The 18,422-nt window shown below is 33.0% G+C and overlaps 1 protein-coding gene across 1 annotated transcript in view; it reads left to right on the forward strand.

Moving 5' to 3' along the window:
* Positions 1–18,422, forward strand: part of ADCY2 (adenylate cyclase 2) — a 574,349-nt gene that overhangs the window by 14,428 nt on the left and 541,499 nt on the right. Inside the window, exon 2 of the mRNA XM_044681919.1 lies at positions 7,051–7,248. Within this exon, the coding sequence (XP_044537854.1) occupies positions 7,051–7,248 (198 nt within the window). The remainder of the gene's footprint in view (positions 1–7,050; positions 7,249–18,422) is intronic.

Raw genomic sequence — 18,422 nt, forward strand, 5'->3', positions numbered from 1 at the left:
TTAAAAGGATTATTTAACATTAAAATGGATCTTTTCTATAGGAAGCAAGTAGAGCACATACAGGACAACTGAACACTAAAAAAATTATGAAAATTGCACACACACATACACACCCTCTCCTGATCTTACTGACCTAGCTCAAATTTCGAGCATTCATTGGAAATACCACAAGTGATAAGACTTACTTCTAAATAAACATGAAGATAATATTTCTTGTCATCAAAAATATGTGCCTCTGTAAAATGTAATTTTAAAAAATGCCCTTCACTGTACCTTCTCATGTATTATACCCATGGTGCCTGTCTACTCTCAGTCCTGGAATGGAAACAAAAAAAAGTAAGAACAACAAAAGACAAACCCTAAACTTTAGTTAATGCAACATTTAGTTTCCAGTAGCAGCTAGGTAGTGCAGTGGATAAAGGACAGGGCTTGGAGTCAGGAAGACTTATATTAATGATTTCAAATCTACCCCCAGATACTTCCTAGCTATGTTTGCCTCAGTTTTCTCATCTATAAAATGAACTGCAAAAGGAAATGACAGATACCTCCAATATCTTTGCCAAGAAAATCCCAAATAGGGTCAGAAAGAGGTGGAAACAACTTAAATAACAATACAAGGAAAGAACAGATTTTGTAAAAAGTGTCTCTCATCTCAAATATGATGGGCTCTTTACTGTATAAGCCGATTGGGTCTGAAATTAGATTACAAATTCCTTGCAATCCACTGGAATATCTTTTGTAGTTATAACAAGAATTAACAGGACTTGAGATAATATTACATATATATATATATATGTGTGTGTGTGTGTGTGTATACTTACATACATACATATACATAGATATTTGTAGATATATGTAAACATGCTATTTGTTCAGATAATTGTTGATTATATATTAATATAATTATGTCATGTTTAGGTTTCATATGGCATTAGGGAAGAGAAGGAAAGGATAGGGAAGGGAATAAGCATTTATGAAGGACTTATTATGTGCCAAGCTCTATGGTAAGCTTTTTACAAATATTGTTTAATTTAATCCTCACAACAGCCCTGTGGGTAGATTTGATTATTGTCTCCAAATTACTGTTGAGGAACTTGAGGCAGAGAGAGGTTAAGGGACTACTATTAGTATTCTTTCCCCCATGAGTATTGGCTGATATCAGTCAGTCAAATTTATGGACTTTTAAAAGAAAGTATACACCAGGTAAGGTGTTATAGTTAGAACAATGGTACTCTTCCCACTCCCAAATTCATGATACCCTTTCCCACTAATATATGTTATATATTTTTATATATACACACACACACATTTTATGTTTTTTTCAGGAAATTAAGGCAGAGAAAAGTTTAGAGTGAGAATAATATAGTCTTGTTCAGAAATTCCATTAACTTACATATATTAATTTTTGTATTATGTATTTATGTGAGAGAAAGCATCCATGTGACATCATTTAATATATAGAGGTAATATATGGAAATGGGATAACACATCCCCTGTTCCTGGAAATTTTTCTACATTTCCTGGGATATTTACAAGGTTCCTCTTAGATTTTATACTTCCTCCTAAACTACTTGTAGAGCATTTATTCTGCTTTCTTCATAGCATTCAGTCTATCCTTTCCAATGGTGCAAACCTCAGCACCAGCTGCTGCTGTCTCATGGAAACTACTAAACTGTCAATGAAAAAATTTCTTCTGGTTTTCCAAACTTAAAAGACCCTCTCCTGTTCAAATGGTAGGAAACATTGAGACTGAGGTACTTCCTCCCTGACACTCCTTCCACCCCTAGCCCAGCCAAAACAGACACACAGAAACATGAGTTTCTATGCTGGTCGACTATTTCATTGAAGGTTTCTATAGTGTGGCCAAGTCCCTTATACAATCCATAAAAATCTTGCTGTTGCATCTAATTGAAATGCTTAGGGCTGGTTGAGAATAAGGATTTGAAACAAATTAATTCAGGAGAGATATTTTCCCATTTGATAAAATATAATGAGAAAATAGGATAGTGTGATTTATTCTAATGATGTCACACCTTATATTAGGCAAAAACAAAAAAAACAAAAATTAAAAATGATAGGACAGTAGGAATATATGTAAAGATGAAGTTCTATCATCTGATTGGATAAGAAAAGGCTCATGAGGTTGTACTTCAGCTGATCTTTGGACTTGGCTAAGGATTCAAAGAATCATGGGTGAGATGGGAGTAAATTGCAGGCATAGCATCCAGGCTGTCTAAAAGTATGAAGCGGGATCAAGAAATATTATGTCCAAAGAACAGAAAGTCAGTTTTATTGGGAAAACAGAATACATGAAAGGGGGTAATGTGTAAGTATATAAGTTTAAATCACTGGTTATGAAGGGCTTTAAAAAGGTGAAAATAAGAGTACCTATTTGATGCTTCAGTATTTGTATCCCCAGAACCTAGCACCCCTTGGCACATAGTAAGTCCTTAACAATTATGTTTTTATGACATATGGAATTATGACTGATTAGTTATCTACCTAAAATGGTTATATTGCATAATATTGTGTATTACATAGTCACCTATATTTTAAATAGCTATATCTGCTTAAAAATTAATTTAGCAGATTGTAGTTACCTTCTGCAAACCTTATCACCATATGATATAGATATCTGTTAAACTTTCAATTTGGAAGGAACCTTGGACCTTAATATTTGCTTGAAAATGTACAGAAAGAACACCCCTTTCTTTTTTTTATTTCTGAATTAGAAAACCTTAAAATTTAACCAAAGCCCCAGGCTATTATGGTTTATTTTGCTAGAACAAGTTGATAAAATGTTTGTGGCCCAGTTTCGAACTGTCACAAATAGGCTAAAGGCAAATTACTGTTGCTATACCAAAAGGAACATGAAGAACTTAGGACCAAAGAGATTTATGAAAACAGACTATCCCCTAAAATTGTGGAAAGCACTCTTTTGTTTATATCAAGGGAATTAATTAAAATATATTTATCTCAAAGGATAATTTTCTATAGTGCTGATGCTTTATTCAAAACCATCTAAATGGAGGTTTAAATGATTTACAAGAAAATGCAAGAGTGAATATGGATATGGATGAAGAGTCAGGTAAAAAGTAAAGCTTTCTGGAAAGGTCACAAAGAATGATTTACCACCTAGAATAAAAGAGTTGTCATACAATAAGTGAAAATGGTGAGCTTTTAATTGGCTTAGCAATTAGGAGGAATGCAACATTAGCAGGAAAAGCATTTGGAAAAGAAACAATTAAGTGCTGAATTGAAAAGAACATCCAGACAGACCAATGCATTAGAGACACCATGCTAGCAATTTTATTGTTTCTGATGCTTTTTAGTCCATTTATTTCAGAGTGCAGTATGTTCAAAGACTAACCCCTTTCCCTTTCTATGGAATATGAGAAAAAATAGGCTTTAGAGACTGATATACTTTGATTTGAAAAGTTTTTTAAAAATTATTTTAGGGTCCAGTGATTTTAAATTACCTCTTTTTTCCCCTAACATTTTAAAATTGAGCAGTTACTACAGATTATTTTGGAGGAAACTGTATTTTTAAAGAATACTTTACTGTTTTCATGATTTCATTTTATTCTTGTTCATTTTGGATGGTGAGAGGGAGGGCATTCAGAATCTTGCCCTTCAGGAAATGTTCTCAATTAATTATTTTACCCTTAATTGAAATGGTTGAGTTCAGGAAATCTTGTGGAGACAGACAGACAGACAAAGACAGAGAGACAGAGAGAATGACAGAGACAGAGAGACAGAAAGAGCTAACATAGAACCTTTTAATTCCTCAATGAATACTCAACTCTATTTTCTTTGTGGAATTTTTAAAAAGCTTCTGTTTGAAGAGCCAACATTAGAACTCGTTCATAATTACAGTTCAAAAGAAAAATATGGTCTAAGTTAAGGACTGTTCCCTTTTCTTGGAGAGTTCTCAGCCCTTCAGTGTACCGTTTTTTTTTCCAGAGCCATCAGGATGCTTGACAAAGAGATGATCATACCAAATCATGGAGTCTTAGAGCTGAAAGGGGCTTCTGTGGTTATGTGGTTGAAGCCAGAGTGAACCCCTGGCCTTTGTTTTAAAAATACCCAGTGAAGAGGCAGCATAGTACAATTGAAAGCTCTTAGGAGCTTTGGAGCAACGAGGGCAAGGGTTCAAATCCCAATTCTAATGTTTACTATGGGTTTGACCTTCAGCAAATCTTTTCTTCTCTATGCTCCTCATTTTCCTCATCTGTAAGATGAAAGAGTTGGTGCCAGGGATTTCTGAGATCACTTCCAGGTTTAGATCCAGGATCCAATGAACTTCCTAAGGCATTTTGTCAGACTTTTGGGTAGCTCCACTCTGTAAGCAACTTTCATCTTATAGCATGTCAACACCAGAAGGAATCTCAGAAATTCTCTCTTCCTTTTACAGATAAGGTCACTAACGTTAAGATGGATGAATTATGCTCAAGAACAAAACTTAATTAGTGATCATTCTGTGACTCAATTTAATTTTTTCCTACTCGCAGTTCAATGGTCTTACAGTTTTGCTAGTCTGTTTCTTAAAATGCTACAAATTCTAGATTCTAAAATCTTTTTCTTTTTCAAATAAGAATATCCCATAGTTTTCATTGTTTTATTAGTTTTAAAGGAAAAAAACCCTTTAACTCATACTTAATGTCATTTGCTTGAAAATGGCATTTGAGGCCAATTTTCCATTCTAAAAAAGCAAAAGAAGAAAGAATGGTTTTGTTTACCATATAATTGATTATGTTGTTCAGTTTCAGTTTCAGTCATGTATGACTCTTGACCCCGCTTGAGTTTTTCTTGCCAAAAATACTGGAGTAGTTTGCCATCTCCTTCAGCTTATTTTATATACAAGGAACCTGAGGCAAACAAGATTAAGTGACTTGCTCAGGGCCACACAGCTAGTAAGTGATTGAGACTAGTTTTGATTAGAGGTCTTCCTGATTCTAGTCCTGGTGCTCTCTATGCATTGTGCCACCCAGCTGGCCCATATTTGACTTTACATTAGTTATGTTTAAATTGGTATATTTGTTATTGATGAAATTATCAATGTGATAAAATCACAAAATGAAATTGAGTTCACTGTAAACAATTGTTAAATACCTAAAAGGGCTTTATGTCTATGAAAAGGTACTGTTAACAACAAAGTAAGAATCTAGAGAGAAGATACTGAAAGTATGAAAAAGGTGCTTAGCTTTTTTTCTTTGATTTAAAAAAAACCCAAGAAATATATATGTATATATAAAGGTATATTTGCATATATATTATATGACCACTTTGGAATTTAATAGTGCTATAGACAAGGAGAGTAATAATAAAATATACTAAAATGCATTATGATATAATAAAATATAATTAAGAACCTACTGAATATGGAACACTACTGAGACATTTTGAGAGTTACCATTTTTTTGGCAAAAATAATCTTTGCCATCAAAAGCTCATGGTCTATTAGGGGAATGAAGTATGAACATTCCTAGCCATAAAATATAATATTACTCAACAATAACAATAATAGTAATAATATTAGTATCTATATACTGCTTTAAGTTTTACAAATGTTCTTTCAAATAGGTACAATTATTTTCCTTGTTGTATACATAAATAAATTGAGGAAGACAGAGGTTAAGTAAATTGCTCAGCATCACACTGCTCATTAAGTATCTAAGGCAAGATTTGTATGTGGGCCAGCCTAATTCTATGTTTATATAACACTGAAATGCCCTAACTATAGATTCTAACATGATTCTCATTTTGCTGTTGAGGAAACTGAAGCAGAGAGATATTAAGTGACTTGTCCAGGATCACATAGCTAATAAGTGTCTGAGATAGGAATTGAACCCACATCTTTCTGACTTCAGATCCAATATTCTATCCATTGGACAATCTATGCAAAGTTGTCTGTATAGCAAAAGATTCAAATTGTGGAAAAATTATAGAGAAAGTTAATCTAAACACTAGAAAAATTGAGCTGCAAACAAAATTTTTGAGGAAAAAATTCAGTTGTATTTAAATTCTTCTGACTATGAAGTCTTGATCATAGTATTCTACTACCCCAAACTTCTTTGGCTGTCCATTTCTCATAAATTAAAATCTATTCTACCTATTCCAAATACAAAGTTTTCCACAATTTTGATACAGCACAATTTTCCAGCCTTATTTCAAGGTTCTCTCCCTTAAACACTTCATACTCTAAATAAACTTTTTTCTATCCTCTAAACTTGGTCCACAGTTATTCAATTCTAAGCCTTTGTCCATGGTATCTTTGGCTTCTTGGTGCCCTCTCTGACACCTTCATCTTTTGACATCCAAGAGTTCAAAGAAAAATTTACTCTATTTGGTAGGCAAAAAGAGAAACTGAAAATTAAGTATGACAGAAAACACCAATAAAATGTTGCAAATGACAATTCACCTAGCCTGGGTCCCAAAACTTGAGAAAGAAAAAAAAAAGACGAATTAGAGTGGTATATTCTATCTTCACTACATGATTATTTCCAACTATCAACATTTTTATTCACTTTTATCAATTTGTTATTTTATTTAGAATATTTTATGCATTTTAAAGTTGATCACTTTGTATAAGATACTTGTATAGTTTTAGTTTTAGACACAGTTGAGATTGAAATGTTTTTAAAAGCAGTGGACAGCTATGATTTTCTATCCCTATATATACTTTTTCTTTAATGCAAAACCAATTACCTATTCTAGATTGGATTAAGTAGATCTTATTTTTGTAAATTTTATGCTTCTTTGAATTATTTTGAGCAAAATCACTTTCTTGATTGATAATGCATTATACATATATGAAAATATATTTGCCTTTATACTTTGTTTTTTAGTTGTGCTATTTATGCAGGAGATATTTCTCCTTAACATTAAACTTAACTATTCAGATAGTCAAACCATTTTACTTTTAAAAGAATAATTTATTCTAACATTTTCTTTACTTTGATTATTGATCATTGGATTTTAACTACATAAATCATTCTTGAATATAAATACTTTTTAAACTGATATTTTTTTGTTTCTTTCTTTCCTTAGGAAGTTAAAGAACATGTGGCATTTTTAATAACAGTTCCAACAGCCCTTGCTATTTTCTTCGCAATATTTATTCTCGTCTGCATTGAATCCGTTTTTAAGAAGCTGCTTCGTGTTTTCTCTTTGGTAATATGGGTTTGCCTTGTTGCCATGGGATATTTATTCATGTGTTTTGGGGGCTCCATTTTTCCTTGGGACCAGGTAAGATTTCAAAATATTTTCATAATTTTTCTTCCATAATTAGATTATCACTTCTGTATTCTAGGCCTAACCTGAATACATCCTATCTCTATTGATAAATTGTTGTAATTCATTCATTTCACTTGTGTACAACTCTTCTTGATCCAAGTTGTGGTTTTCTTGGCAAAGATAATGGAGTTGTTTGCCATTTCCTTCTCCAGCTCATTTTACAGATGAGAAAACTGAGTCTCTAACAGGGTTAGGTGATTTGCCCAGGTCACGCAGTAAAGATTTGAGGCCAAATTTGAGCTCAGGTCCTCCTGACTCCAGTACAGATACTCCATCCACTGTGCCTTATAGCTGCTCGTATATGACTTAGTTACTTTAAGTAGATAGCTTAAAGATAGCCAAGTTAATGGATAACACAATTTAATAATATGTTTTCCTGTCAATTTGTTCAAACGGAAATAAGAGCAAAAACAACTTAGTCCACTTTAACTAAACCTAAGCCTTAGAGCCTGAAAACATAGCCAAAAAGAGATTTATGCCATCAACTTTCCTTTATATAGACAGATTTCTGAAGAGCTGCTGTCAGGGAAGGAAAGATGTTGAAAGCATTTCATAAACAAAAGGGAAATTCTGAGCATGAAAGTGGGTAACAAAATATTAGCTTGGAGTTTTGATGCATAACTGAAGTTCCTGCTACTGGGGAGGCTGCAGATGGTGAATCACTTGAGTTTGGGAGTTCTGAGTTGCAGTAGAGCTAAAAGCCAGTTAGATGTCCTGGTAGTTGGAGAGAAAGAAACAAGACTGCCAAGGATCATCTGGGAGCCAACATACCTACTTTTACAGTGAAGATTTTTTTAGTTTATAAATTAACACACATTTATAGACAGGAAGAACACAAAGCCTCATATATGGTTAACAGATTCTTATTCTTCTTCAAACTGTTTATAGGAAGACTTCATATATGACTTAGTCAAGAGTCAGTCATTAAACAGGAAATAAGCAAAACAATAGAAACAAAAATACCTTTCATATGAATACAAATGATTTTTCTGGAGTGGTAAATTTTGACTTTTAAGTATTCTGTTGGTCAATATGCTTTATAAGCATAGCACAGGAGCCTCTATCAATGTGCTTAATTATACTGGTAAATCACAGGGCACATTTTTAAAGGCATTAAATTAAATAGAAAAAAAATGACCTCTCATATATGTCTTCAAAATATCCTCTCATATAAGTCTTCAAAAAATTATCCCCTCACTGGTATGAGAGGGATTGCATATATGATCAGAGAACATTCATGGCTTGTATATATGTTGAAGTCATGGTTCTTCAAGCCATCAAATGGCTACATGGAACTAGTCATCTGGCCAGAAAACTTCCACACATGGAAGACAATGGCCAGGGCATATGTGTGGCTGGGACTATTTACCCCTTGGACATTGCAGAGCCATGAGTGTCCTCCAGTGGTGCCATTGCCCTACTCCCTGCCACTTTCTCAGTTCAGTAGCAAACTTAATTGTCTTCTTTTGGATTTCATACGTAATCTCATTATTTCTCTTGGGCACCTGTAAATCTGTGGTTGCTAAACTATCCTTTGTTGTCATATGCTGGGCTTCAGTTCTTTAATCTCTTCAGGACTCTCTCCTAAGCTCTGCTGCCATCTACTGTGGCTTAAGGGCTCACACACTTCCCTTGGACAGACCAGCTAATTCTCTTTTAAGGCACAGGACTAGCCAAAAATTCAGCCAAGGCCAGAAAGAGATACCAAGCTAAGATTAATTTTTAAATCTAAGCTCTGGAAAGGAGGTTACTTTCCTTCACAAAATCCTCCCTGATTGACATGAAGATGAAACAAGAGGAAAGAACAAAAGATTAGGTAAAAATAGGCAGGTCCATATATTTGTAGCCTTGTTACACACCCCAGCATTTGTTTTAAGTATATTTCAGTAAGAAAATCACTGTTCTTTTGTGCCACATTCAGCTTAGCACAAGCTTTATTCTTTTTCTTACACGAAGAATTCAGAGAACCTTGGGAAGAGTTGTATGAAATGTTACAGAGTGAAGAGAAAAAAAAGCAGAAGAAAGAACACTCTGCAAAATAATTCACAATAGTATGAAGTAACCTTAAAAGGCAGGAGAACTCATATTAGTCATCATGAACATTCACCTGGTGATAAGGAACAGATAATGAAGCATTTCATACTTCTTCGTAGAGAGATGCAGGGTTATTTAAGTGTGAAATGGAGCATATGTTATCAGAAGCAATTATTCTCTTAGTTGGCTGACTTGTCTTTATTTACTCCAAGGGAGATTTTACTGGGTAAAGAAATGTATATCAGGAATTAATTAATATAAACACTTTTTAAAAGTTTTAATAAAATATATTTAAAGAGTATTGTTCTATAAAATCTATCTGATTCATTAATAGTGAAAGCATAAGAAGACTCTCAGTCTAGAATCTATTGATTTAGAATTGTGTTCATTATGATTATTTCCTAAATTTGCTATCTTAATTGCTCTATAGTTATTACTTTAGTTCTTCCTGAGACTTAAAATTAGAAAGGAGAAAAGAAAAAGTTCCCTTTCATAATGCACCGTGTATTTATGGCTAAAAAGGAGATGAAATATCACCAATAGTAATCTAGTACTGTTTTATATAGGGCAAAAGAAAACAAGCATTTATGAAGTGCCTTCTACATGTGAGGTACTGGGCTCATCACATTAAAATAATATTAATTTTGTCCTTACAACAGTTCTTGGAAGGAGGTGAAATAATTATCCCCATTTTGCAGTTGAGGAAACTAAGACAGTCTGGGGTCAAGTGACTTATGTAGGATCACTCCTCCGCTTGGAAGTCTCTGAGACTGCATTGACTATTCCCAAATCCCTTAAAAAGAGAAAGAGAGAGAGAGAGAGACAGAGAGAGAGAGACAGAGAGATAGCACATTTGATATCTTCCACTTCAAAAGCAGTAATGCGCAGTATATTTTTGAAATATGAAAAAATGAATTTACAATTCATCTGGCATTAAAAGGCTAAGTTAAAATAATTTAGATAATTAATTATTTAAAATATTAAAAGAAAAAATGCAGTGACATAAGGAATAGGGTGATAGCTAGGTATCAAGAATCAGGTTCAGATACCACTCCAAGTTCAAAGAGGGATTGAAATCTGCATCTATAAAGGATATGCTGTATTGAATGAAGACAAACCTTTTGCATTTTCAGCCAACAAAAAATAAAAATTATAGATCTTACTGTTTTATTCCTCTGGCACATATTTAACCATAAAATATTTTAAGTGATTTTTTTTCAGATAACGAAAGCTTCAAGTGTTTTTAGGCAACATCAAGTTCTTAAATACTTAACTTCAACTTTTTTAACAAGAGAATATTTTCCTTAAATATTTTATACTCTTTCTACCTTTTAAAATATAAGATACCAAAAATAATTTCATATCATTTTATATCAACATCATCATAACTATCCATTTTATATTGTATGTAAAATAGCATATGTCTCTGAAGGAGAACTAAGGTACAAAAATCCATCTCATTGGAGGATAGACTTTGGGAAAGGTGTTTCTGGAACATAGAGAATTTATCTTTTCTTTTTGGCTTGACTTTATTCTAGAAAGTTTCAAGCTGGTGGACTACCACTATTACTATTGAAGGGTTTTTTTCTTTCTAAAATTTGCAAAATTCTAAGTATTAAATACAAACCTATAGCATACCCTTAGGCAGTATGATTTGGTTGAAAGAACAATGATAAGTCTAGTCAACAAACATTTATTAAACATTTATTTTAAATCAGACATTTTTATAAGTTCTAGAGACAGCAAACAAACAAAACAAACAAACAAAAAACCTCTGGAAACAGAGACCTGGGTTTGAATCGTGTATATTCTATTAACTGTGTAACTGGGAAGCCCATCTAACCTATCTGGCTTAAGCTTCCTTATCTTTAAAAGAAATAGTTGGTCTAGATGCTTGTTATGGTTCTGTCTAGCTCTTAACTCTAATTTGGCATTATTGTTGTTTTATTTTTCCTGGAATTAAGTGATTTTGTATTGCTTATGGTATCAAATATGTTATTCTGGCAATTAAGAGCCTTTGCAATCTGGCTCTAACATACCTTTCAGCAGTATTTCAAATTGTACATGTGCCCACTGAATATAAACCATATTAAAGTATTGACTGTTCCCTGACTTTGAGCTGAACTTTTACACTTCTCATTTATTCCTTCTCTTTTCCTTTTAGACCAATTTCAGGTTCTCTATATCTCCTCTCAAAGAGATGTGTTTTTCACCAATTTTTTCTAGAGAATAGTTTTCTTTAAAGCACAGAAGTACTATTATTTCTAGTATCTGTTAAAGTCCCCTAGTTGAGTATAAGTTTATTAAAGCCAAGATCAATACAATTTTCTTTTTTCCAATCACATAGAAAGCACCTTGCCCATAACAAGCACTTAATATGTTTGTCATATTAAATTAATGATGATGTTGATGATATCAACAACAATAATATATACATTTCATGTACACTTTATACTTTTACTAATTTCTTATACCCATTTCAACCTAACAATAATAAATATTATAGTTAGTATTTCATTTATATAATAGATTAGAAAGCTGACATAGAATGTATGTAGCTTTCCTCTGATCAAAAAGCTAGTAAAAGTAAGAGGTGGAATTATGAATTTAGGTCTCTCAATTCCAAGTATCCATTCTTTAAATAGGGTAGGGAACCTTCTGAAGATTTCCTACTGGTATAACAATAGAATGTCTTTCTACAACTTCCTTTTGCACCATATTACTACTCTGTGCTTGTATATCTACCTGTTAGGGCTTGGAAAAGGAGGCAAACATTCTCTAATGCTCTCTGAAGGATATTCTATCTAAAATATAATCTGATAAAATATATATTATATATATAACATAATCCTATCTAAAATATAATAATAAAGGATATCCTATCTAAAATATAAAATAATAGCAAGCTCCTAAGCCATACAAGCCAACACTGTCAACTATACTGGAAAACTGAGGAACTCCATTAAAAGTTCCTTTACTGTTAATCTCTTTGAGTTTGGTTTGTGAAAACCAGAGAAGTGAATAGAGACAGATCAAGGTAAACAAGAATTTTGCAAACAATATATTTACTTATTTGAATAAAACTATTTTTTACTATATAGTTAGTTTTTGATAGATTCAAATGACTGTCCTGGAAGAAAATATACTATAGAGGAAGCCTGTTGGCACAAGGGATAGAGTACCAGAATTGGACTCCAGAGAAACTAGATTAAAATCTGGCCTCAGATAACAGCCGTGTGACTCTGAAAACCCATTTCCCTAGATGTTGTCCTTCTGTGCCAGAGATGTTACTAAGACAGAAAGTAAGGGTTAAAAAGAAAATATACTACCTGAAAGGATGTTCTCCTACTTCAAGATAAGTATAGAATTTCTATATCAGAAGTCAAATAATACAGTATATTCCTTATCCATCGGTGCAATTTCAGTCCTCTCTGGTCAGATGCAAGGCAGCTTGGGTTTCAGTTACCTTGTGGCCAACAGTAAAATTTTGTAAGTCCACTTGAAGCAACAGTCTGGCCCTTGCAGCAATCTCTTCCATGTTCATTTTCACTTTTTAAAGGTTTTCTTGGGGGGGACAAGAGAGGGTGCGGAGCACCTACTGAAGGGGCAGGAGTTGGAAGAGAGAGCACATATATATGGGGTCAGCAAGTGTTCACTTATGTCCATAGTTTCAGTCACCAATCATAAGTCTTGGATTGTATCCCCTGCAGATATAGGACCCTACTCTACTTTTTTACTAAATTATTTCCTCAAGGTCCTTTGAAATAAATTTATCTAAACCTGAAAACTAAAATTACAAAACTAAATAGAAACTGCAAATGTCACATTTTAAACTTTATGCCTATTGGCAAATGTTTAATTTTTCATTACTTAGAAATAAATCAATGATCATGAACATAATCAATCCACAAATTTGCCCAATCATGTTTACTGAGAGTCAAGAGAACTTTTAGAATTAATGTCAAGGTTTTGGAAATGATGATTTGCCACTGGACAGTCAAACTCTTGTGGGGTCTTCTTTTTTACTTTTCTAGGGATATCTACATGAGAATGACTCATGTTTATGATATAATACAAAGTGCATATATATGTATATTTATGAATATATATACACATACATATATACATACTGACATAATATATGACATGTATTTCAAATGAAGATTAATAAAAATTTATCTCAATATTTAGCTTCAAGACTAATTCTGAAGACAGGGCAATTACTCCTTGGTTTGTGTAATCTCCCTGCTTCAGATTTTGGGACAATACAAAGAATTCTAGACAGTTCCTATTTGTGGGATATTGGGCAAGTCATTTAAACTGCTGGGGCCTCAGTTTACTCATCAATAAAATTAAGGTATTGGAATTGTTGGCCTATGACATCCTTCCAAGCTTTACTTCTGTGATTTGCTTTCATATGACTATAGTACAATAAAATAAACACCAGTTTTGGAGCCAAAGGACCTGGGTTCAAACCCTGCTTTCTTATATTCTATATGTTACCTTGGGAAAGTAGTTTAACTTACCTGCATCTCATTTTCCTCTTCTGAGAAAATGTACTATTGTACTAGATGGAATGTTGAGATTCTTTCTAGCACCAAAAATATGAGTATATGAGTACTCATTTCAAATTTTGAAAGGAAAATTGGGGTACAGGTAATGTAGCTGAAGCCACTAACCAATAGAACAGGGCCCTGTAAATGAAATTGCAGAAAACTGCCCCAATTTATAAAAAAACAGCTAAAATAATTTAGTACAGTTTATATTTCATTCCAATTCTCTATATTTTTGTGGTTATTGATTATTGAATTATTTGGGTAAAATGTTTAGTCTGGAAAAAATCATTTCTGTATTCAATAGTTAGTTAAGAAAAAGTTCTAAAGATCAGTGGATAATCATTTAATAGTCAATCATTAATAATCTTCATATGTAAGGGATAACATCTTACTCTTCAAAGAAAGATGAATTCTTCATGATTTAATCTAAGAGGATACAAAATAACTGAACATGTGTTTGTGTGTATTTTCTTATAAAAATAGATCATTCGTATATAAACATGTTCTTTTTGAAGAGGGAAAAATGAAAGAAAATATGGGTTTTTGCTAGCCTTGTAAAGGACTTGCTTTACTTCTATTTGGGGAAACCATTCATATATGTATATGTATACATATATGTATATATACATATATCATATATACATAGATAAAGATATAGATATGAATATGAATAACCTGGTTATATATTGAATGAAGATGAAGAAAACTAAAAAAGGAGCCATCATTTGACCTCTAGGAATCCGATTTTTTCATAAGTTAGTGATCATGTATGGTATATGTTTTTAAAACAAATAGGTGTTTTTTAATGTGTTGTACAAAAATATGCATTTTGTGTAGTAAAATTTATGTAAATGAAACATGTCAGATTTAGGGATATTAAACCAGGGGTGAATTTGGCTTAAATATTCTATACAATTTGAAATAACTTAAATTGAGAAATAAGATGATAATTCTAAGTTTCCTTACCATCCCATTCTGTTTTTTCATTAAATATGTATTAAGCACCTATTATGCATCAGGTACTATACTAAGTGCTGAGAATAAAGAAAAATTAAATAATCTCTCTCTCCCTCCCCCTTCCTCTTTCTGTCTGTCTGTCTGCCTGCCTGCCTGTCTCTCTTCATTGTTGTCAAAATCTACATCACACTTATCCTTTGTGGCAATTTTCAAAATGCCTAATGCCTAATTTGGTATGATCTTTTTTGTACTTCTTGAAATCTTTCCTCTTTGTCTCTTTCCGGGATGGGTTATCATTTCATTAATGATAATCATGATCATTAATCTTTATGATGATCATTGACTTTTAATTTATTTGCACAGGGATTTTTAGCACTTTGTATTTACTGAGCACAGAATGCTGAAATAATTTTGTCCCAACTGAAAAAAATTATTCAACTATTCAAATAGCAAATAACCACAAAGGAAATAGCATGCATATATGGCACATAAACAGACTGGTTTCTCTTTTCTCCATCTCCTTTTTTCCCTATATTTTTATAGTAACTGGAATTATTTCTCTTATCCCAATACAATGGCTACCTTTGTCTATTTCTCAAGTGACTACAGACATTCATTCTCCCTTTCTGCTCCCCTGTCTTATGGAAATTTTAAAAATACTTCTTTAGTTTGGAATTTAAACAAAAAAGTTTGAAAGGCATTGGCTTGTGACCATGTTTTTCATGTTTTATTAACTTAAAAAATGCCTCGTTTATTTTCTCTCCTTACCAATTCCTCTCCATTGGGGAAAAGGGAGAGGACTTGTAACAAACGTTATTAGTCAGATTGGTATAAGCAAACATGAAAAGAACAGATTCTGAGAAGCCTGAGGAAACTTGAAGGAATTCATGCAGAATGAAGTGAGAAGAACCAAGGGAGAATTCTGCAAGATCAAATCCATTTGTTAGTTTGTTTTTTAAACTCTGTAATTAGGTCAGCTTTCTGACAAAGAAGAAAAATGATTAACTATAAGGGATTTGAAGGAAAAACCTTATACTTAGGGGACATTGATAACACCTCACTCTGAGGGTTATCGTGAGGATAAAACAAAATGTTTGTTAAGCACTTAGCATACTGCCTGATGTGTGGTAGGAACTTAATAAATGCTGGCTTCCTTCCTTTCCTCCATTTAAGAGCCTACACACCATAGTCTTATTTCATAGTACTCCCACTTATCAGTCAGATGGGAGAATTGAGTTTTCCCCAATCTGATCCTAACCTTTCTTTCCTATGGGAATTTGACTTTCACCCCTCCTTCCATGTCTAGAAAACATCCCTCCATAGTGATTTCCTGAACTAGCCAGGGTTTTGCAAAAGATGGTTGGGGAAGGGGAGGAAGAGCTTTCTAGACTTCATATACATCTGTTACTAATACATTTTAAAGAGCAAAAGTTTGAGTGCCATCTCAGGACTCTTAGGATTTGTTGTGAATTGCCTCTTAAGTTTAGCAAGTGACTTTATGAAATACATATATACCATGGAGTTTTTCTGTTTCTGTTTGACTGGGAGACAGAGGTTTGATAAACTCAAAGCTAAATAGTTTAAGTAGTTTATTAAGCAAAGAAAGTGTTCTTGACCTCCAGCCAGGATGAGGGGTGGGGTAAAATTTAGAAATTTGGGGTACAGTACCAACTTCCCAGGAAGGAAGAATCTAGAGTTTAAAATATTTCCCATTAAGAGTTGCTTAGCAACATCTCACTCAGCCTCACCTGTATTTAGTATTTCAAATTTCCTTTTCTCAGCAGTAGCTAATATGAACCCCTCCTACCTCATAAAAAAGGAGCAAAGTACAGACTTTCAAAACAATAAAAAATTTTTCATGGAAGATTTTTAAGTCAATATGGTAACCAAATAATGAAATATCACCCCGTTTCTCATGAATCAATTCTAAGATTTGAGGAAGTTCTTATTTTCTAATCTCTTGCAAATAACATAGCTTTCAGAGTCACTCTTATCCTCATTTGGAGTAAAGATTTTCTTAAATAGATTTGTTTTTTCTCTCTCTCTCTTCTAGGCCTTCTTCTCTCTTCATTAGTAGAGTATAAGCTTCTGAGGACAATAACAAGTTTTAATTTTCATCTTGTTATTCTTAGTGTCATCCTTTAACTTGCATCCATAGGACCTTGAAAATTTATTGTTGAATTGAATTTGTGTACTCATCTCTTTCTGTTCCAAAAACTTCTTAATAAAGTACTTGGCATATGGTAGCTATTCAATATACTATTTTAATTGTTTGACTGATTGATAATTATTTAAAACATTCATGGATAATAACTCTGCAATTTATTCTTCCTGTAGCCCTACCTCCCATACTGTGGAAGACCAATAAATGGGGATTGCATTTCTCATCTTCTTCTTCAAAGTGAGGCTAGACTAAATAGCTTCATTTGCTATTGCTTAATGTAATATTTAAAAAGTGTTCCCACAGGAAGATTCTTTAAAATTTTCCTTCAGCTATTCTTAATGTGCTTGCTACTCTAAAAAACACATGAGTAAAAAGAATTGGTGATTATCCAACATAAATTTAACCTCTACCAGACATTTTCTCTACTTTTGTCTTACATCTCTTTCTTTGAATTTCTTATTACTCAGGTAGTGTCATCAGGAAGAGATCAAAAACCATTTTACATGTGATAAATATCACAGAGCTTATCAAGGCTCAAATTGGTTTATAGAGTTTTTTATCATCTGTTCACTATAACATTGCTTCCTCTTGTGTGTAAAAGATTACTAACATTTCTGGTAGGAGAGAAACAAATGAAACTGTCTTTGATAAGAATTCTTATCTCCCAGATATAAAAAGAAGCAGACTAAGGCAAAGGGCTCATTCAGTATAGTTCAGAAAACTTGGTTTACTCATATAATTCAACTCAACAGTCATTTTCCCCTGCAGAAATGAGAGTTTTCAGGTGAATAAATCAGTAGGAATAATGTACATAACATCATTGCCATTGATTGGACCAGAAGGAAGGTCATTTCTAGTAATTAGGGAAAATACTTTATTGGTATTATTCCCTGAGACTTTCCCTGGGGAAGACATGTTTCCTTAATCCTTCCAGGTTTATAGAAAAAGCTGAAGTTTTCCCTCAGACTACAGGGGAAAGGAAGTTTCCTTACTAAACACTTTGAAATTTTTTTAGCTAAAAATGGTACAGGTAAGAATTCCTGTCTGACTCTTTCACCCATCCTCCAAATGGGACTTTGTTACCATAGGACTCACAGTTAAACCAGGTTATTAAAGAATGTTCATTTTCCCAGATGCATATCCCAAGAGTTATTGAGAAATACATTATCTTATGCTCCATAACCTAGGTTGGAGCCAGTTAGAACTGTTGTCTTTATGAGCTTGAATTAAATTTATCTTATCTGAACCCAGATTATTACAGATTGATTGATTCTTGACGAAATAATTCCACTAATTCCTAGGTACACATGTGCACCCAGAACAATTATTTCCAGGCTTAATAACTTGTATGTATATAGAAATATTATGTTCTAATATAAAGATAAATGAGAAATGAATTCTTGGGTTGTGATTTA

This window comes from Gracilinanus agilis, chromosome 1 (genome assembly GCF_016433145.1).
Source record: "Gracilinanus agilis isolate LMUSP501 chromosome 1, AgileGrace, whole genome shotgun sequence".
Classification (NCBI taxonomy): domain Eukaryota; kingdom Metazoa; phylum Chordata; class Mammalia; order Didelphimorphia; family Didelphidae; genus Gracilinanus; species Gracilinanus agilis.